Source organism: Pipistrellus hanaki (genome assembly GCF_964339955.1).
Source record: "Pipistrellus hanaki genome assembly, chromosome: 15".
Lineage (NCBI taxonomy): Eukaryota > Metazoa > Chordata > Mammalia > Chiroptera > Vespertilionidae > Pipistrellus > Pipistrellus hanaki.
This window is the reverse complement of record NC_140517.1, coordinates 20908244-20930292: the sequence shown is the minus strand read 5'-3', so window position 1 is coordinate 20930292 and position 22049 is coordinate 20908244. Positions and strand designations below refer to the sequence as shown.

The window sequence follows — 22049 nt, the reverse complement described above, 5'->3', positions numbered from 1 at the left end:
TGTCCATATCCTAGTCCCTGGAACTGTGAATATGTTACCTGACAGGGCAAAAGAGACTGCATATGTATAACTAAGGTAAGGATCTTGAGAGGGAGGATGATCCTGGATTATCTGATGTGCTCATTGTCATCTCAAAAGTTCTTATAAAAGGGAGATAAGAAGGTTAGAGTCGCCGGGACTGGTTTGGTTCAGTGGATAGAGCGTCGGCCTGCGGACTGAAGGGTCCCGGGTTCGATTCCGGTCAAGGGCATGTACCTTGGTTGCAGGCACATCCCTAGTGGGGGGTGTGCAGGAGGCAGCTGATCGATGATTCTCTCTCATCGAAGTTTCTGACTCTCTATCCCTCTCTCTTCCTCTCTGTGAAAAATCAATAAAATGTATTTTTTTAAAAAGAAAAAAAAAAAAGAAGGTTAGAGTCAGAGAAGGATATGTGATTATAGAATCAGAGAGAGAGAGAGAAACAGAGAAAGAGAGAGTGCTGGCTTTGAAGAGGGAGATGGGGCCACAAGCCAAGGAATACTGGTAGCTTCTGAAGCTGGATAAGTTAAGAAAATGGATTATCTCCTTTAGCCCTGAAAAAATGTAGCCCTGCCAATACCTTGATTTTAGCCCAGTGGAACCCATTTTAGACTCCCAACTTCCAAAACTATAAAAAATAATTAATTTGTATTATTTGAAGCTAATAAATTCATGGCTGTTTGTTAAAGTATATAGAAAACTAATATAGTGCTTTTACCATCTCTAATTGTGAAGCTGTGGAGCAATGCGAGGCCATCAAACCAATGGTTGTAGCTGGTCTCTCCCACAGTGTGCATCCCAGGCCCATTTCGAAGCAGTGTTCCCCGTAACCAGGTTGGAATCTTGCCTGTTAAGAGAAAGGATGTTTAGTTTCCAGTTTTCGTGTCTAAACCAAAGAGCTAGGAGAAATGGCCACAAAAAGGAACTGAGGCCATACCACTCACTACATCCATTCATTTACCTAGCAGTCATTTCCAGAAAGAATATCATATGCCAGATGTGGTGCCAGCTCTGAGGATACCAAGATGAATGGGCATCGCCCATGTCCTAAATTGATTTCCATCCATTGAGAGACAGAGGCAGAAGAATGAACAGACAGTCCAAATAAACTGTGCTAAAGGCAATGCAAGATTCAGCCAGAGGGTGAGGGTAGTGCAGTAGAGTGAGGGCTGCATCCTAGGGGAAGCAACTTGGATGAGACTTGAGGGAAAGTAGGCCTGAGGAAATAACATTTTAGAGCTGTGAAATCCAGTATGGTAGCCTCCAGCCCCATGTGGTGATTAAACACTTAAAATGTGGCTAGTCCAAACTGAAATGTGCTGTTAAGTATAAAATATACACCGGGTTCAGGGACTATGAAAAAATATAAAATAGTGCATTAGCAATTTTTAAAATATTGATTACATGTCAAACTGGTCATATTTTGGATATGTTTGGTGTGTAAAATAAAATATACTACTAAAATTAATTTCACCTGTTTCTTTTTACTATTCTGAATGTGGATATTATTAAATTTAAAATTGCACATGTGGCATGCATTATATTTCTATTGGACAGCACTGCTCCAAAGAGAGAGTGTTGTAGCAGATGATGTTGGTCCCCACCCACCTCCCTTGAGGGCTTTGTTCTCATCCAGGGAGCTGCTCTGCTCGTGTGCTAGACAATCTGGAAGCACCTTGGAGAACTAATGTCCCTGGAGGCAGTTCTCACGCATCAATGGGTGGAGATTAGGGGTCAAATGTCACCACTTCCTTGGCCTGAGCTGGGACAATGTGAGGCAAGAGTTATACTATGCCCAGAGGATTCAGCTCCAATAGTTCCCAGAGGTCAGTGTCCCTGGAAAATAGTTTCCAAGAGGATCCAGCTCCTTTTTTTGGCTTCCCTCCCAGTATTTCTGGGAATCAACTACTTACACTTGAATGCTTATCTCTGGAAGAACCCAAACCAGGAGGTCAAAGACGAGTCCAAAGACCTGGAGATGTACCAGCTGTTGAGTGAGATATTGCAGTAATGTTTGAGTGAGAACATCACAGGTATTGAGGTTAGAGAGGTAAGCAGGGGCCAAGTGACAAAGGTCAACAACACCATACTCCAAGGGCTTTGATTTTATGTTCTGAAGAACGGTACACTTTTGACAGTTATAATAAGGAACAATAGGATCAGGCTTTTTTTTAAATCCTTACCCGAAGATATGCTTACTGATTTTAGAGAGAAAGGGAGGTGGAGAAAGAGAGTAAAACAAACATTGATGTGAGAGAGAACATCAATTGGTTGTTTTCCATGTGCACCCCAACCAGGGATCAAACCTGCAACCTTTGGGTGTTCAGGACGATGCTCCAATCAACTGAGCCACATTGGCAAGAGCAGGATCAGATTTTTTTATTTTATTTTATCTTTTTGCAATTACAAAAAATACATGTTTTTATTGTCTTAGACAGGAAGGGAGAGAATCCAAGATGGCTGCCCAGGTAAACACCTAGCCGCAGCCGCACACAACAATTTCAATAAAATACAACTAAAATATAAAATGGACATTACCCAGAACTATAGGAAAGTCGACTGACTGGAAATTCTACAACGAGAAGCAAGGAGAAAACCAGAAGGAAGCGGGGAGGAGCTGTAAAAGCCTAAGGTACGGAGACACGCAGCGTGGAGAGGACGGAGCCGGAGAGGAGGGCAGCTGAGTGCCTGGCTGGCGTTCCCGAGCAGGAAGGAGATAAAAGCTCCGACTGTGGTGGGCCCCAGTTCCGACTGCTCTGAATCCCAGTTCTAGGCCAGACCCCGGGGACCCAGGCTCAAACAGAGGGAGATGGGCTGTAAGGCAGAACCTGGGGGAGCGGCGAAAGGAGGTCCTGGCGGTGCGCACATTGCATGCAGAGAAGGGACAGCTGGCTGTGCCGCGGAATTGCCCTGGCAGGAAGGAGACAGGGGCTCCAGACTGCTCTGAACGCCACCTCCAATCCCACTTCCAACTGAACTGAACCCCAGTTCCAGGCTCATTGGGGGAGAGCCTAGACTGTTTGGTAGCAGGTGAAAATCGAGGGCACCTTTCTCTCAGAGGCGCTTGCAGCAAGTACTGAAGGACCCTGAGACCCAGGAACCGCATAGGGCGGGCCAGCGGAAGCCAAGGCTGTAGGCTCCACCCTGAAACTCCACCCCATCTGTAGCTGCGAAATGCGACAATGAAATAGATCACAAACGAAAGAAATGGAGGACAAAAAGCGACTGGATATAGAGTTCAAATCTACGCTTATAAGGTTTTTCAAGAATTTCCTAGAAAAGATCGATAAGACCTATGAGGATATGAAAAGGGATCAACTAGAATTAATAAGGAATCAACAATAAATGATAAGGGATCAACAATAAATGATAAGGGATCAACAAGAAATAAAGAATACATTGTCTGAAATAAAAAATATTATACAGAGTCCTAAAAACAGAATGGAAGATCGCAAGAATCAAGTCAAAGATTTGGAACATAAAGAGCCAGAAGACACTCCTCCGCAGAAGCTAGAAGGCAAGAGAATCCAGAAAATTGAAGATAATGTAAGAAACCTCTGGGACAACTTCAAGCGAACCAACATCAGAATTATGGGGGTCCCAGAAGATGAGAGAGAGCAAGATATCGAAAACATACTGAAAGAAATAGTGACAGAAAATTTCCCCCACCTGGTGAAAGAATTAGACTTACAAGTCCAGGAAGCACACAGAACTTCAAACAAAAGGAATACAAAGAGGACCACACCATGACAAATCATAATTAAAATTCCAAGAGCAAAAGACAAAGAGAGAATATTAAAAGCAGCAAGAGCAAAGAAGGTAGTTACCTATAAAGGAGCACCTATACGATTGTTAGCTGATTTCTCAACAGAAACCATGCAGGCCAGACGGGAATGGCAAGAAATATTCAAGGTGATGAATAGTAAGAACCTACAGCTAAAGATAATCTACCCAGCAAAGTTATCACTCAGAATCGATGGTCAGATAAAGAGCTTCACTAATAAAAAAAAAGCTAAAGGAGTTCATCAACACCAAACCAGAATTATATGAATTGCTGAAGGGGGTTTTTTCAGAAGAGAAAGTAAATAAAGATAAAAATTATGAACAACAAATACGTAACTGTCAACAAGTGAATCTAAAAACCAAGGAAATTAAGAAAAAATCTGATGAACAATATTAACTGTTGAATATAATAGAATCAGAGGTATGGAAGGGGAGTGAACTGACAATTCTTGGGGAAAAGGGAAGAGGGGGATGTGGGAAGAGACTGAACATAATCTGTGCACCTATGGATGAGGACAATGGGGAGTGGGGAAAGGGCAGAGGGTGGGGTGGGAACCTGGTGGAGGAGAGCAATGGTGGTGGTGGGGGGAAAGGAACATTTGTAATAATATGAACAATAAAAATTTATTTAAAAAAAAAAAAGAAAGAGAGGAAGGGAGAGGGATTGAGAGTTGAAAACACAGATGAGAGAGAAACATGGATCACCTTGCCTTGTGCACACCACCCATTGGGGATTGAGCCTGCAACCTGGGCACATGCCAGCCTGGAATCGAACCCTGACCTTCTGATTCACAGGTCGCCACTCAACCACTGAGGCATGTTGGCCGGGCTGCAATTTTTTTTTTTAAATTCGTTATTGCTTAAAGTATTACATGAGTCTCCTTTTTTCCCCATTGACCTCTCCCCTGTCACCCCCATCCCCAAGCACAAGACCCCACCCCCCTAATATCTGTATCAATTGGTTTTGCTCATATACATGCATACAAGTCCTTTGGTTGATGTCTTACCTCCTCACTGACCCCCGCCTTTCCTCATAGGTTGGACAGTCTGTTCGATGCTTCTATGTCTCTGGCTCTATTTTTGTTCATCAGTTTATGTTTTCATTATATTCCACAAATAAGTGTCATCATGATAGTTATCTTTCTCTGACTGGCATATTTTGCTTAGCATAATGCTCTCTAGTTCCTTCCATGCTGTTGCAAATGTTAAGAATTCCTTCTTTTCTACAGCACCGTAGAATTCCATTGTGTAGATATACCAGTTTTCTAATCCACTTGTCTGCTGAATGGGGGCAATTTTTTTTTTATTCAGAAAATTCACACAGCATAAGATCCACCAATATTCCCAATATTGTGCAATCACCACCACTATCTAATTCCAGAATATTTCCATCACCCCCAAAAGAAGCTCTGTACGCACCCTTTAATCATTCCCGTTTCCCAGCCCCAGTCCCTGGGTAACCACTGATCTACTTGCTGTCTTTTAGGATCTGCTTCTTCTGAACATCTCATATCAATGAAATATATTCAGATTTGGGATTTTGAAAGTTGTCTCTGGCTGTGGTATGGAGTATGGACAGCAAAGAGACTTGGATGACAGAACTGATAGGATTGGACTAAATATGGAGGAAAGGAGAGGAGAATATTAAAAAAAAAAAAAAAAAAAAAAAAGCCAGACAAGTCTCTTTCCTTGGGAAACTAAGTCCCCTTGGGGGGACTATTCACAGAGACCCAGGACACAGGAGAATGAGCAGGTGAGAGGTGAATTGGAGTATAGGGTTAATGTCATAGACATACAATAGGAATAAAATTTACTGAGCACTATGCAATTTCCAAGGCAAATCCTCAGCTGAAAAGCTCCAATCTGACCTCCCTCATAAAGAACGCTCACTGTTTCCTCTCCTCATGAAAAACAGCCAGAGATGAACCTGCCCGTGAGCCTGAGCTGCCCCGCATGCTGTTCTCAGAACACAGAGCAAGCAACCAGCTGGGGACCCGAGAGTTCAGACCCAGTCATTAGCCTGTATGTAGAATCTAAACAAAACAATACCAGAAAGTCAAGCTGCAATGCAGAAGAGGAGAAAGCCAGAGCAATAAAAGAGACACAAGGAATGGGTCTTTTGGCTCTGCAGGCACTCCATGCCCAAACCACCCCTGTGGTGTCTGAGAGGACATCACATCAGGTTCTCCATGCCCTCTGGAAAGCACATGCAGGAGTGGGAACTCACCCCACTTCTCACACCACTTTGAAATTAATACAGGGTACACACATTTGCACAAATACAGCACCCAGTTGGGATGGGCCACATCTTGCAGAATAATCCCATTGTATATATGCCAGATGCAGCATTCCTGGCACTTTTCTCCTGGAAATAGTGAGGACAGTTCCCTCTCCTTGGAAACTGAGCTATAATATATAAAAGCACACCTAGATTGTCATAGAGAATGTTTCTGGATTATGAGTCGTTTTCTCCCAGATACTGTTTTTCAGAAATAACTCATAATAAGCAGAAGAAAAAAAAAAAGCATACATCTAAACATTAAAGAGGAGCCAATCATTTATACAAAACACTCACCTGTCACTTTGGCCCTCACAGGCTCCACATGTTCTTTCTTATTTTTGCCAAATAGTACACCCATCTCACGAACCCCGAGGGAGAGTGACACTGACAATGAACAGGCGACTGCTGTGTTCAAGGCGACTGCTCCCAGGCTCCTCCTTGCCTTTCCCTCATGCTCTCCAGCAGCTTCCCTCCTGGCACGCCCTGTTTCTCCCTTTGCTTTTTCACTGAGGACCTGGTCTCTCTTCACCTATCAGGGGAAAGCTGCATCTTGGCTACTTCGGTTTGGTCAAAGGTCCATTCCCCAGCCATTTGTCCTAGTTTATCTTTAACCCTCCTGTTCTCTCTCCCTTTCCAGTCCCACTTTTGGTTTAACTGAGAAAAGCTAGTTTTTTTTTTGCTGGGCTTAGATTGGAGAGATAATTTAGCAGTCCATTTGGCTTGGGTCTGAAATAATCCAACCAGGAGGTGGGGCTGGTTTATAATCAGGAGAGAGGCTGTCAGGACCGTCAAAGACACCTGGAATCAATGATGAGTGCTCAGATTGTCTTGAAGAAGAAGAAAAAAAGACACCTGGAATTAGGGGGGTGCCAAGAGCATGCTAATCATGTGAATTCCTTCTGCACATCATGAGAAGTTCTGCAGAGTTGAGAAAAGACATTTTAGTTTGGTTTTAAATAAAGGCTGCTGAGCCTCCTACCCCACTCCCCACTCCCACTCCCCAAATCATACATAAAGAGCAAGTTAAATCATATTTCTCTTTTGGAGAAGTAAACACAAAATATTTTATATACCCATTTAAACAATAAATGAAGGAAACCAAAAACAAACTTCAGCTCAACTTCTAGGCTTATCAGGAGGGAGAAACGATGCCTGAATTTGATTTTAGGGTCTCCCTATATTTGTGCATCTTGATGCAATGCCATTGTCTAAAATCTATATTCAGTTACTGAGAATGTTGGGTGATAAATTCGTGAACTCATCTTACTTGTGCTGCGTACAGAAAGAACCAGCCATGCCCTCTCTAAGGAAAGGGGGTGGTGCAGCTGTTGAGTGGAATTACTGTCAGGCCTGGGCGGAGACTGTGTCCCAGTAGCTCAGAGCTGTGCTTCCCTCTTGGCTGCACATTCCTTTCACCTGGCTGGGCCCCGCTCCAGACCCATGAATCAGAATCCCTGAAGATGGAACCCAGCCATTTAATGTCCTAAAAATGTCTCTAGAATCGTGGTTGGCAAACTCATTAGTCAATAGAACCAAATATCAACAGTACATGATGTTTCTTTTGAGAGCCAAATTTTTTAAACTTACCATATTTTCCAGCGTATAAGACGAACTTTGAAACGAAAAAAAGTCAACCGAAAATCGGGGGCAAAAGACCAAAATTGTACAAAAATTACCTGCAGATCTTGACGGCAAAGTAAGTCTTTTCTTTGAAGTGGGGGGTAGTCTTATACAGCAAATATAGGCCTAAACCTGTGTTTTAACTGTAAAATTAGGGCGTCTTCTTATACGCCGGAAAATACGGGTAAACTTCTTCTAACGCCACTTCTTCAAAATAGGCTCGCCCAGGCTGTGGTATTTTGTGGAAGAGCCACACTGAAGGGACCAAAGAGCTTCATGTGGCTCATAAGCCGTAGTTTGCTAACCACAGCTCTAGATGATTCTCCAGCTTTTTATTATATTTTGATGTAGTCCCATTTTAATATAAAAAGCTTTTTTACAGCAAAAGAAACCATCAACAAAACAACAAGAAAGCCCACTGTATGGGAGAACATATTTGCAAATGTTATCACTGATAAAGGTTTAATCTCCAAAATCTACAGACAGCTTATACAACTTAATAAAAGGAAGATAAATGACCCAATTAAAAAATGGGCAATGGGCCGAAACTGGTTTGACTCAGTGGTAAAGCATTGGTCTGCGGACTGAAAGGTCCCAGGTTCGATTCCGGTCAAGGGCACGTACATTGGTTGCGGGCACATCCCCAATAGGGGGTGTGCAAGAGGCGGCTGGTCAATGTTTCTCTCTCATCGACATTTCTAGCTCTCTGTCTCTCTTCCTTCTTCTCTGTAAAAATCAATAAAAATATTAAAAAAAAAAAAAAAAGATTGTGTTGAAGAACAACTGGGAAAATGTTTATAAAAAAAAATGGGCAATGGATCTAAATAAAATCTTCTCCAAAAGAAGACAGAAGGAAGGCCAAGAGGCACATGAAAACATGCTCAAAGTCACTAATTATTCGAGAGATGCAAATCAAAATAATAATGCGGTACCATCTCACACCTGTCAGAATGGCCAACATCAACAAATCAACAAACGACAAATGTTGGAGAGGTTGTGGAGAAAAAGGAACCCTAGTGCACTGCTGGTGGGAATTTAGACTGGTGCAACCACTGTGGAGAACAGTATGGAGCTTCCTCAAAAAACTGAAAATGGAACTCCGATTTGACCCAGTAATCCCACTCCTAGGAATATATCCCAAAAAACTAGAAACACCAATCAGAAAGGACATATGCACCTCTATGTTCATAGCAGCACAATTTACAATACCTAGGATTTGGAAACAACCTAGGTGCCCATCAGCAGATGATTGGATCCAAAAACTATGGTACATCTACACAATGGAATATTTTGCTGCCACAAAAAAGAAGGAATTCTCATCATTTGCAGCAACCTGGATGGAATTGGAGAACATCATGCTGAGTGAAATAAGCCAGTCAATGAAAGAGAAACACCACATGACCTCACTCATTTATGGATAATAAAGAACATTATAAACTGATGAACCAAAAGATAGATATAGAGATAGTAAAGCAACAAGCAGACTGTCAAATTACAGCGGGGAGGGTAGGGAGATCTGGGGAAGATAATAGGTCAACCGAAGGACTTGTATACATGCATATAAGTACAACCAATGGACACAAAACTCTGGGGAGGGACAGCATGTAAGGGAGGGGAGGCAATGGTATTTGTACACAAATAATAATTTAATAAAAAATTTAAAATTAATTAATTAATTAATTTAAAAAATAGATGATTCTCCATATGCAGCAGACTTTAATAAGCCCAGATTCAGGGGCAGATGTACAAACTTGTGTTGATACCAGATTCACATTCCTCCCTTTTCTGTGTGTCTTATCCTCTTTGAACCTCTACTTCCTTAACTGTAAAGTGGGGGCATAATGATATCAAAATCTCAAGGTTATTGTAGGTCAAGGATCTGGCAAAAGCACCTGGCCCCAAGCAGTTATCCATCAATGTTATTGCCTCCCTATTCTGCCCCATTCTCTCAGAAGACACTTCCCTTTTACCTACATTTTCCATTAAATCCCATAATACTTGCCAGTTTATTCTGCCATCTGGTCTAAACATGTGTATCTGTGTCAGGGTTATTTATTCCCAGGTTGTGAAAGCTGCACCCTTGTGAGGATTAAATGAGAATATCTGGCATACCCTGCGGGCTCAGGGGGAAAAAGCACATCACCGGAGGTAGCAGCTCTGGTGCAGAAAAAAAGAGCTCAGGGCTTAGAAGTCAGAAGACCTGGTTTGGGAGGTCAACCCTGCGATTTAAAAACTCAGTGACCATTGCCACATGATACCTGTGATCCTCACTTTGCAAAATAGGATGGCAATACCTCTGTTACAAGGTTTGTTGGAAGGACTGTGTTGAAATTATAAATGAAAACATGACATATTCTCCTTTATTAAAAATATAAATGAAAATTGATATGTTCTCCTTTCTTGTCCATTTTGTGTCTTCAGAAAAGCAATGCCCCCCAACTATTGAGCTCATTCTCTGAGTCAAGTGCTTTGCAAAGCACTTCACATGTACCAGCTTGCTCTGGCCTTATATAATCGTATGAGATGGGTATTCTTAGCATCATTCTAGAGATGAGAAAGCTCAGAGAAGATAACCAACTTGCCTTAGGATACACAGCTATTGAGAGATCAAATTAGGAAGCCAAACCAGGCAGTCTGACTTCAATGTGTACCATAATCTGTGACAATTCCACACAGCCCCAGTGCATGATGGATGTTTGATAGAGTTTTATTGAATGAAGTATCAGGTGGTTATGTTGATGAGTGGAGGACCATCAGAGAGCCAGACTTTAGTTGATATCATTGCCTTGTTACATAATTCTGAGGCACCAAGGCAAACTCTCTTCATTTAGGTCCCATCTGCAACCTGGGAACAAGGATTCGGAGATAAGGATTTTTTAAAAAAAATAACTAGAGACCTCACTCATTTATGGATAATAAAGAACATTATAAACTGATGAACCAAAAGATAGATACAGAGACAGTAAAGCAACAAGCAGACTGTCAAATTACAGTGGGGAGGGGAGGGAGATTTGGAGGAGATAATAGATCAACAGAAGGACTTGTATACATGCATATAAGTACAACCAATGGACATAAAACTCTGGGGAGGGAGGGTATGTATGGGAGGAAGGAGGGCAAAAAAAAATCAATAAAATATATTTAAAAATAGATAAATAAATAAATAAACTGGGGGGAAAAAATAACTAGAGGCCCAGTGCATGAATTTGTGCACAGGTGGAGTCCAGCAGCCTGGCCCCAATTGGGGCAGATTGGGGCCCAGCCTGTCAGGAGAAGAGGGCAGGAGGTTGGCTGGCCAGCCTGATCAGGGCCCAATCAGGGCCAGGCCGGCCAAGTGTCCTCAGCCCTTCCCCCTAGCCGGCCTGGCCCTGATTGGGCCCTGATCGGGGTGGGCTGGCCAGTTGGGAAAGGGGTCAGCTATGAGGCGGGGCTGTAGGTGGTGGGCTGGCTGGCCTGCCCCAGAATGGGGTAGGAGGGCCAATCGGGGGTGGGGGTGGGGGGCAGTGGCAGGGGGCTGATTAGGAGTGGGGCTGACTGTGGGCAGGGGCTGTGGGCAGTAGGTTGTGGGGGGGGGGGGGGGGACTCAGCAGGAGCCAGTGGCCTTGGGGAGGAGCCATTGGTGATTGGTGGCCGGCCCTGTCCCTGATTAGAGTGTGAGGCTGATGGGAGGAAGGGAGTGGAGCTGGCTGGAGGAGGAGCTGTAGGTGGTTGGGATGGGGGGCAATCAGGGGCAGGGCTGGCCATGGGGAGGGGCTGAGGGCTGATTGGGGTGGGGCAGGCTGGCCAGGGGAGGGGCTGCTGTGGAGCGGGGCCTCAGGAGGTTGGTCAGCTGTCCCCACCCCCAATCAGGCTGGTTCACCGGCCACAGTGGGAGTCATAGCAACTGGTCGTTCCAGTTGTTACAGCGTTACAGTCACTGGTTTTTTATTTTATTTTATTTTATTTTTTTTAAATATATATTTTATTGATTTTTTACAGAGTGGAAGAGAGAGGGATAAAGAGTTAGAAACATTGATGAGAGAGAATCATCCATCAGCTGCCTCTTGCACACCCCCTACTGGAGATGTGTCCGCAGCCAAGGTACATGCCCTTGACCGGAATCCAACCCGGGACCTCTCAGTCCGCAGGCCGACGCTCTATCCACTGAGCCAAACCGGTTTCAGCGAGTCACTGGTTTTTTATATATAGAGATGGTGATAATATATTGATCATAATGATAGATATCTATCTGTCTTAGTTTTGTAGGGTTACCATAGCAAAGTACCATAGGCTGGGAAGCTTAAAGAACAGAAATTTATTTACTTACATTTCTGGGAAGTCCAAGATCAAAATGTTGGCAGGGCGTCTGAGGCTGCTCTCCTTGGCATGCAGATAGCCTCTTCTCACTGTGTCCTTATATGGCCTTCCTTCTGGGGGCCTGCATCTCTACTGTCTCTGTGTGTCCAAATTTCCTCTTCTAATAAGGACACCAGTCAGGCCCAGCTACTGTAGTACAGTGGTTGAACATCGACCTATGAAGCAGGAGGTCACAGTTCGATTCCTGGTCAGGGCACATGCCCAGGTTTCAGACTCGATCTCCAGTAGGGGGCGTGCAGGAGACAGCTGATCAATGATTCTCATCAGTGAGGTTTCTCTCTTTCTCTCTCTCTCCACTTCCCTTCTCAGAAATCAACAAAAAATATATTTTAAAAGAAAAGAAGAAGAACACCAGTCAAACTGGATGAGGGCCCAATCTAATGGACTCATTTTAACTTAATCATCCCTTTAAAACTGCTATCAGCTCTAGCTGGGTAGCTTAGTTGGTTAGAACATCTTCCTGATATATCAAAGTTGCGAGTTGGATTCCCAGTCAGGGCATATATACTAGTAAGAACCAACCAATGAATGCTCATTCTCTAAATAAATAAATAAATCAATAATCAATAATTAAAAATAAATAAATAAAATACTAGTAAAAGTGCTATCAGTCACATTCTGAGGTACTAGGGGTTTGGGTTTTAACATATGAATCTTGGAGGGGACACAATTTAGCCCATAACAATATCACGAAGGCTCAACAAGCTAATGGAAGATGCTTTGGCTAAAATTAATAAGAATATCTACTGAACTCCTGAAAATGTGCATTCATCTTGGACATCATGTCATCTGTTGAGTCCTGGGTAGCTCAGAAGCTCACCTGAGTTATCTCATCAGGATCCATTCCATCTGACACATTGCCATCTTCAGAGATGTGGTTTCTCACCCGTGGGGTTGTTCTGTTTTGCCTATGAGTGACTGCCTTCATTCCAGGAACTGTCCTGGCATAGTAATATGCCAAAGCAGGGACAAAAGAGGTATTTTCTCTTCACATATCTCTCCTTTAAAGCTAAAGGAAAATCTTTCCCAGAAGCCCTGATTTTTTTTTTCTTAGTCTCATTGGCTGAACTGAGTCACATGAATATCCCAGGCCAATCCCTGGTGAGCAGGAACTGGAGTGCCCTGATTGCCTTAAATCAGGAGTCTCTTCTGGAGGCAGCAGGTTGTCACCTGAATGATATCAGGATTTCATTACCAAGGAGAAAAGGAGAGAATGGCTTGGGATAGACAGCCTATAGCAGTGTTTCCCAAACTTCTCTCATGATGAGAATCACCTGGTGGAGTTGTTAAAACACAGATTCCTGAATCCCAACTAAGAAGTGCTAAACTAGAATTTTTGGGAACATATAGGTAAAATTGTATACTTAACTAGTGCTCTAAGACAGATGTTATATACAGAGCACTAAGTTAGGTATGCAATTTTACCTATATGTTCTCAAAAATTCTAGTTTAGCACTTCTTAGTTGGGATTCAGGAATCTGTGTTTTAACAACTCCACCAGGTGATTCTCATCATGAGAGAAGTTTGGGAAACACTGGCCTATAGGAAGTACAGTATTCATCCATTCTCACATCATTCATATTCAACATATATTTACTGAGTATCTACTACATGCTGTAAATACAGTAGCGAATAAAACACTAATTCTGTGCCTTCTTAGAATTCACACTGACTACATGCCACGTTCTAGGGATACAGAGGTGATCCATGAGACTCAGTCTCTGCCTTTTGGGGCTCCCGTTAGGTTCTTTTGGTTTGGGGCCGAGTTTGCATAACCCAAAGGACATGAACTTCCCAGAGGGGTTAGGGTCTGCCTTCCTGCTGACCCTCCATCCTTCTTCTTTATAAACAGAGATAACAAGCAGCAGCTGCTCTTCCCCAAGAAGCTCTGGCCCTGCTCTGAGCCCGAGGAAGCCTGATCACTGCTTTGAGGCGTTAACTAACATGGGAAGAGTAGGACATGGGACTTGTTAGTCTCCTGGCCCATCCTCTAGCCTCTGATAAATGCCATTCACTGGACACCTGACATGTGCCAAGTACCATGCTAAGTGTCTTATTAGCAATCTTTTCTTTAATCCCTATCCATCCCTGCAAGAGAACCAAAAGCAATCTTTTATAGACTCAGAAACTCGGAGGATTAAGGTCAAGAGCTGGTCAGTGCATAGTCTTTCCTATTACACAGTAGTGTCTCCCACCTTTTGAAAATCCTGGATGAATAAATATGAGAGAAAAATTGGCTGTTCCACAATGTTTACAAGAATGCATTCGCTGTGTCACATGGGTTGAAAACTGGCCAGTGCATAATAGAACAGGGCAATGGGCACATGAAGGGAAGTAACTCCTCTTATAGATAGTTTCAGTCCACCTTCGCAGAGTCTGAATTGCTCACTGGGTGAGCTGAAGGCTTTGTCTCCTCCCTTCAGGAGGGAGAAGGAAGGGTGTTCACCCATGGGTGCCCCCTGCTTTGGATTTGTACATACCGTATCTTCTAATCCTGGCACAGGCCTGGCAGGCAGTCACTAACCCCTTTGTATCTGGAACTTGGTGAGTTTGTGCCCCTAGGCCAGAGATCACACAGCATGTGACAAGGTGGAAGATCTGAATTGTGGCATCCTCTTACTTCATAAATTGGGGGAAGGATTCGGGAACAGGAGGCTACCCCTTCCCTGAGACCACTTACTCCATGTATGTGTGGTGTCCATAAAATAGTCTTGAGGTAAAAAAAAGTGAAAGCAGAATTTAAAAAGAAAGATTTTTGTGCTATATAAAAAAAACAAAAACAACCAGCAGTCTTATTTTGCAATTCTGTAGCTCCTATTACAAAGTTATTGCGTAAAGTGAGTTAATATTTCCCTTTCAGAGATAATGTTATCATACCTAAATTACTTTACAGTTTTCCAATTAAGTTAGCTTCTAAATGGTACCTTTAATTAGCCAGGGTGATGAGCTGAGCAGATAATGTGGAAATCTTAGATAGCAAGGTTGAAGGTGACAGGCAAAGTCCCAGCAAAGGTGCAGCTGCCTCCCTGAGGGAGAAGCACTGGAGGTGAGCTCCAGAAAACCCCAGCTCTCCGCAGGCCTGTTCAGGAGGGAGAGAGTGGTGGGGGAGCCGCCCTGGGACTCCTGGAGTGAACACCACCACTAAAGGAAATACCACACAAGAGGCAATTAACACTTAAGAGCATTCATTAGCCCTGACTGGTTTAGTGGATAGAGCATAGGTCTGCGGACTCAAGGGTCCCAGATTCGATTCCAGTCAAGGGCATGTACCTTGGTTGCCGGCAAATACCCAGTGGGGAGTGTGCAGGAGGTGGCTGATTGATATTTTTCTCTCATTGGTGTTTCTAACTCTCTATCCCTCTCCCTTTCTCTCTGTAAAAAATCAATAATATATATATATATATATATATATATATATATATATATATATATATATATATATTTTTAATATATTTTATTGATTTTTTTTACAGAGAAGAGAAGAAGAGAGAGGGATAGAGAGTTAGAAACATCGATGAAAGAGAATCATCGATCAGCTGCCTCTTGCACACCCCCTACTGGGGATGTGCCCGCAACCAAGGTACATGCCCTTGACCAGAATCGAACCTGGGACCCTTCAGTCTGCAGGACGACACTCTATCCACTGAGCCAAACCGGTTTCGGCCAAAATAAATATTTTTTAAAGGAGCATTCATTATTTCCAAAGTCCTACTGGACAGCAGAGACTAGGGTCATATTGGGTATTAGAGTTTTTTAAAAAAGATGGGGGCAGTGACCATAGCTCCTTGACTTCAATGAACTCAGAGACTAACAAGGGAGAAAGGAATAGTAGTAGTAATAATAAACCACTCTTGGGAGGTAGAATTGATGAGATTGAAATGCAATGGGTATTGCTGTTAGCAAAAGAAGTGCCTTCTAACGAATGAGCTGGAAGACTTAGATTTTCCACCATGTACTCAGGCTCAATCAGTGAGGCTGGACAAAAAAATTCAATTTAAATAATAACTCCTAGGTTATAGCCTGGATTATAGTTCTGACATTTCTAATTCCTAAATAACCTTTCAGATTCTTCCTCCCTCCTCCAGCTCCCCAGCCACTGTCCTCACCACCGAGTGCCTGACTTCAGTCCCAACCCCTCCAATAGACCTTCCTTGCTGCCGCCATGTGACCCTGGCTAAAATCCACATCCGATCCTGTCACTCTCCCGTTTAAAATCCAGAGTTGAGCACAGTGCCTGGCTCCTGGCCTCACTGTGCTACATCATGCTGTAGAGTTTCCTGGGGCTGCCATAACAAAGAACCACAAACTCAGTGGGAACAGACCTGTCAGAGCGCCGGCACTCCCAGAAGCTGACCCCAAGGCGAGAGGATTCAAATGCAAGTTGTTTATTTGGGAGGTGAACCCGGAATGGCCAGCAGCAGATGGGAAAGTAAAACACTAGGGAGAGAAGACACTAGGTACATTGTCAAGGTCGCTGCCATCACGGACACTGAAGCTGTCTGGCTGGGAGATTCGGAGATGCTGTGAACCTGTTGCAAAGTGATTTTGAGGGAGATGGGGGGACTGGTCCACCAGTGCCAGTCAGTCAAGGGTGAGAGTTTCCCCTGCCAGCGTTAATTTCCAGGCTGTCCTTTGTATGCAGAGGAAGGCAAAGAGCCTTGGTTGCAAAGAGCATTTAGAAGCCTTACGTGGTAAGTGTGATGGGTTAAGGTGGGACATTGAAAGTGTCTATGACAACCCTCATGAGAGAACTTAGCCCAGGCTAAAGAGTAAATGCAAAAAGATGTCCAGTGTTGACTAGAATAGCAAAACTGAACAGATGGCAAACAAATGATGAAAACCACACAAAATATCTAGCAATGTGGTGTCCATTTAAAGAAAGGAGGCACAGCTACCACCATGCCGCTTTCAAAGCCCTTGAGCAGCATAGAAAAGACTTATCATCAGATGCTAAGTGGGAAGTGCAGGATGCAATGTGAATTAATGATAGCTATACTATGGTTGTGTGCATTTCCTTGAATGCATCTTCAAGCAAGAAGCATTCAAGGAAACCACAAAGAATTGAAAATGTATTAGGGTGATGGGACCAAGAGAATTCTTTTGCTAAGTTGTCTTTTCAGCCAAGTAGAGGGCAAAGATTTACTATGACTAATTAAAAACACCAATTTACAGAGTTCAATGTACTCCACCCTCCCCTGCCACTGTTTCCTGCTGGTGTTTGAATTCTTGTCTCAGTTAGCTTTTGCGGAAACCCAAACTAAAATTTGTCTATTCCTAGGACTGGGGTATCTGGGCCATTGGGCATGAACATCTTTAGGGTTTTTTGTATGGTTCAATTTAAACCAAACTTCTCTTTCTGTTTTCATTTGCTGATCCCCAAAAATCAGCATTTGGCGGCTCAGACAGCTGCTTCAGATCATTGGAAACATGTTCACATGTGTTCAGTCATGTTCTGCTTCCTTTCTTTATGCACACGGAGGCTGAGAACTTTGGAAGTTGACATCATCAAGACAGATTCCATGCCCAGGAGTCTGCAATTTATCAGAATGTAAAGAATGTGAAAATGGAATTTAGCCTGCAGATTGTGTTCCTTATCAAAGGTCTCCAAGCATGTTCCAAGAGCGACATAAATTAAGCCTTTATCCAGAAGATACATTATCTCTGTGTGAGGCCTTCCACATAGTTTTCTAATGGAAGTCATTAGAAACTTGGCTCCCACAGATAAGAGACCAGTTCTGCCCAGCCTGTGAGTCAGCAATGACATCGAATCCTGCCTTGGGCTCTGTCTGGCAGGGCTTGCAAAGGCTTCTGGGAAACCAAAACGGGACAAGAGTCAGCCCCAGGGACCTGGGTGACAAATGTTCATTGAGTCCTACTATGTGCCAGCTGTGGGATAGATAGAGAATTTAAGAGACATTATTTCTTCCCCTCAAAAAACTCACAGAATAAGTCAACTCAAATGTCCATCAGTGGATGAATGGATGAACAAAATGTGATTTACTCATGTATTAGGATATTATCCAGTCATACAAAAGAATGAAGCACTGACAGGCTACAAGATGGAATGAACTTTGGAGACACTGTGCTAAAGTGAAAGAAACGGGTCACAAAAAAAGTCATCATTATATTGTATGATGCCACGTACATGAAATGTCTGGAATAGGCAAATCCAGAGACAGAAAGTAGATGAGTGTTTTTCTGATGCTGGGGGAAGGAGGAATTGGGGTGAGAATGCTAATATAATAGATTTCCTTTTGGTGGGATGAAAATGTTCTAATACAACCTCATGAATATACTAAAAATCATAGACTTGCCTTAGCCAGTTAGAGCGTCCTCCCATGGACTGAAGTGTTGAGGGTTCAATTCCGGTCAAGGGAATGTACTTCTATTGCAGCCTCAATCCTCATGTATGTGGAAGGTAACCAATCAGTGTGACTCTCTCACATCAATGTTTCTCTCTCTCTGTCTCTCCCACTCCCTTCTACTTTCTCTAAAAAATAAAAATAAAAATCAATCAATCAAGAGCTGTAACTTGGAGCTTGTGGAGGATGGGGTGGAGGATATCTTTCCATTAATTTTAGGATTAACAAAAAATATGTATATAAAATATTGACTCATATAGTTTAAATAGGTGAATTGTATGGCATGTGAATTATATCTTAGTAAAGCTTCTATTGAAAAAAATAGAAAAAAACATTCAGAGGAGAGAAGCATATTATATGAAGCAAGTTCTACAAAATTAACAAAGGAAGTGAGATTTGAGCTGAATCTTAAAGGTGATCAGGGAAGGACTAGGGAGAAAGTGGCTCCTGGATGAGGGGACAGCACAGGAGCACACGGTGTGAGGAAAGGTCTCCAGCAATCCAATAAGAAAGGAAGAGCTGTAACTTTGAGCTTGTGGAGGATGGGGTGGAGGATATTTTTCCATTAATTTTTAGGGAGAGTGGAATGAAGAGAAAAGACAGAGAGAAACATCAATGTGAGAGAAACACATTGATGGTTGCTTTCTGCACATACCTCAACCAGCGTCTAGGCAGGGAGGAGCCTACAACCGAGGTACCTGCCCTTGACCAGAATCAAACCCTTAACCAGAATTGAACCTGAGACCCTTTGGTCCACGGGCCTATACTTGATCCACTGAGCCAAACCAGCTAGGGTCATACATGTTTTTATGTAAATGCATTAGACCATCAACAATGCCTCATACTTAGTAACAAAAATGTTAGATATCATTCCATATTTGTATACAAGGAATTTGTTCATTTTTTAATGGGTATGTAGGATGATGTACCACATTTTGATCACCAATTTCCTATCAATGGATATTTAGGTTGTTTCCAATTTTTCCTTCTTAAAAAAATCTGCAATAAATAATCTTATACATATTACATTTCACATATGTATGAATTTATCTGTAGGTGAAATTCCTAGCAGTGGAATTGCTTGTGCTTTTTAATTTTGTTTTCAGAGTTCAGCTTTCTTTTGAACGTGTCACAAAAGAAGTTTAATCTAACAGGCCAAAGCCCGTGTCATCATCAGACTCTGAAGATTCTTCTTTCTTTACCTCCATTTTCTCCTCCTCAGCTGGGCAGCAGTGGTGGAGGGGGCAGGACCATTGGCTGGTGCAGCACCAGCCATTGGGGCAGGTCCAACAGCCCCTACATCCCAGATGAGGCTCTTGATGTTGACATTGGCCAGAGTTTTTGCAAACAAGCTGGATCAGAAGGGTTCAACTTTTACACCAGCTACTTTAATGAGGGCACTGATCTTATCCTCTGTGGCCATCACCTCATCGTTTTGCAGGATGAGGACTGAGTAGATGCAGGTAAGCTCTGAGACTGAATCCATGGTGTGGTGGGTGCTAGGTGAGTGGTGCCAGCCATGGTGCTAGTTGCTGGATGGAGTGAGACCTCACCCCAACTCAGCCTTAGCTTCGTAGGAAGAACCCAGCATCTTACCAGCAGTTGGGGAGAGGGACTTAAATTTTGACAGATATTGTAACACTTCCCATAATAGATGTTTTACCAATTTATTCATAATAGATATTTTACCAATTTATTCTCCCATTGGCAATGGGTGAAAGAGCCTGGTTCCCCACCTTTTGGGGAATATGTTTGGAAATAATGTCAATCACCAGTTCATAGAGAGCCTTGTATACTAAGCAAAGAAGTTTGAACTTGATCCATAGACCATGGACACCCACTGGAAGGTTTAAACACTGGATAAGGATGGATAGGTTTGAAGTTTTTAAAGCTTATTTGCATGATAACATCAAATAAATGTTGTAGGAAATTCTTATTCTCTAACAGGCAATGAGTGGTAATGTGATGAATCAGAGAGGGAGAGGGGGAATCTCCATTAGGATTTAAGCCATACTTGAGAGAGTGTGATTATCATTTAGGTACAGCAGCCATTCTAGACAGTAAGATTGGATATGAGTGCAATCTGTTTTTTTGTTTTTTGTTTTCAATCCCATAACTCTAACTTTCCTGTAATTTTTCTTTTATCACATCTTTCCCACATGCTGATGGCTTTTAATGAAGCATTTGGTCTTTAAGGGTGACGACATAAAACCAATAGCCAGGAATTTTTATCGGAAGCTAACAGTTGAGCAAATGACAAGAAGACAGGTATATAGCAGCTTTATCATTCTCCAGAAGAACATTCTGCAAATTAATTGTATTTAGAACTGGGATTAAACAAAGAGCTGGGGAAAACAAAACAGCAGACACATCATCCTGAGTCATTGTTTCTGAATCGCAAAATGAAAAGTAAGATGGATGGCAGATGGCTGTGAAGTCAACAGGATGTGAAGGACTGACAGCCAGCTCCATCCAGACTCTCCAGCTGGTTCAAGGATGAGTGCAGCAGGCCTGGTCCTCCTGGGGCTTGCTCTGAGGTTTATGGCCACTCCTGCTAAGCCAGAGGAGGGCAGCGTTTGCACTAAGAGCAAAGTGGCTTTTAGAGACTCTTTCTATTAATTTGTGCCTTTTGGCTGCTCTTTCTATGGTGTCCAGAACTGGTGTGAGGAGCAAGGAGGCCATTTGGTCTTTATTCACGATGAAGGCACCCAGCAGTTTCTGCAGAAGTACGTCGCTGAGGACAGAGAATGGTGGATTGGACTCACAGGAAACTCGGCTCAGAATGGAACTGCAGAAGGTAGGTGCTGTGATAGCTATGTTTTATGGGAGCTAGTGGCTGCAATTCTCCCATTGCTTTCTACCCAGAGCTCCATAAAATAAATTTATATGTCCCATTCTCATGGTAAGCAAACCCTCCTCTTTGGTTGTTTTGTGGATAAAATAACTCATGCATAGTATTTAGCACAGTACCCGGCACATAGCTGACACAGAGCTTTGCATATGCCTAATATTCATAATATCTGTGAATTCTTTGGTTCTTGTTAGAATAGTGTCCAGCACTGTCCTGAATGAGTCATGTCCATTATCATGTTGAATCCTCACAGTAACTGATAATATAGTTATTATTGCTGTCTCTATTTTACAGGTGGGAAAACTGAGCCTCGGGAAATAATTACTAAGCTACTTTCAAAGCACTTTCACATGTCTTCCTCCCTGAGACTGCAGCAGGTCCAGTGCTTAGCATGGTTCAGCTCACATGGGATAGTCTCATGTTAATAGTTCTCCCAGGAACTTGCACTTATCCTTTCTCTGGGAGGGCTCCTTCCTCCAGCCCAGCACAACCAGTTGAGTCCTCTATTCACCTGGCATGACTTTAGTTATTTAGGTGTCTTCCCTTATAGATAATAAGCTCTTTAAAGGAAGGAACCATATTCTGGCCAATCCTTCCCACTTCCAGTGTCCATATATATCTAAGAATGGACACAGAAACCTTACACCAGCCCCCTGAGGTAGGCTTTCTACTCCTATTTTATGGGTGAGGAAAATCAAGTCCAGAGAGAGGAACTGCCTTGCTCAAGAAGACACATCTAGGGAAGGGCAGTGAGGTCTTGAGCCAGTGTCGCGCCATC

At 42.9% G+C, this 22049-nt stretch overlaps 1 protein-coding gene and 1 pseudogene across 5 annotated transcripts in view; one reads left to right on the top strand and one right to left on the bottom strand.

The window, feature by feature from the left end:
- The window catches only part of BCO1 (beta-carotene oxygenase 1), a 79799-nt gene that overhangs the window by 31399 nt on the left and 26351 nt on the right, over positions 1–22049 (bottom strand). Inside the window, exons 1-3 of one of the 4 annotated variants that reach the window (XM_084905570.1) lie at positions 12879–14616; positions 12009–12213; positions 737–865 (exon numbers count right to left, since the gene is read on the bottom strand). In XM_084905570.1, the coding sequence (XP_084761696.1) occupies positions 737–815 (79 nt within the window). In that variant the 5' untranslated portion in view covers positions 816–865; positions 12009–12213; positions 12879–14616. Of the gene's footprint in view, positions 1–736; positions 866–4808; positions 6299–6376; positions 6915–12008; positions 12214–12878; positions 14617–22049 lie in introns of those variants that run through there. The other 3 variants (XM_084905571.1, XM_084905569.1, XM_084905572.1) reach the window with 3 other exon arrangements.
- The window catches only part of LOC311633844 (polycystin-1-like protein 2), a 56392-nt pseudogene continuing 49884 nt past the window's right edge, over positions 15542–22049 (top strand). Inside the window, exon 1 of the transcript in view lies at positions 15542–21286. The product of the transcript in view is annotated as a polycystin-1-like protein 2 (transcript). The remainder of the gene's footprint in view (positions 21287–22049) is intronic.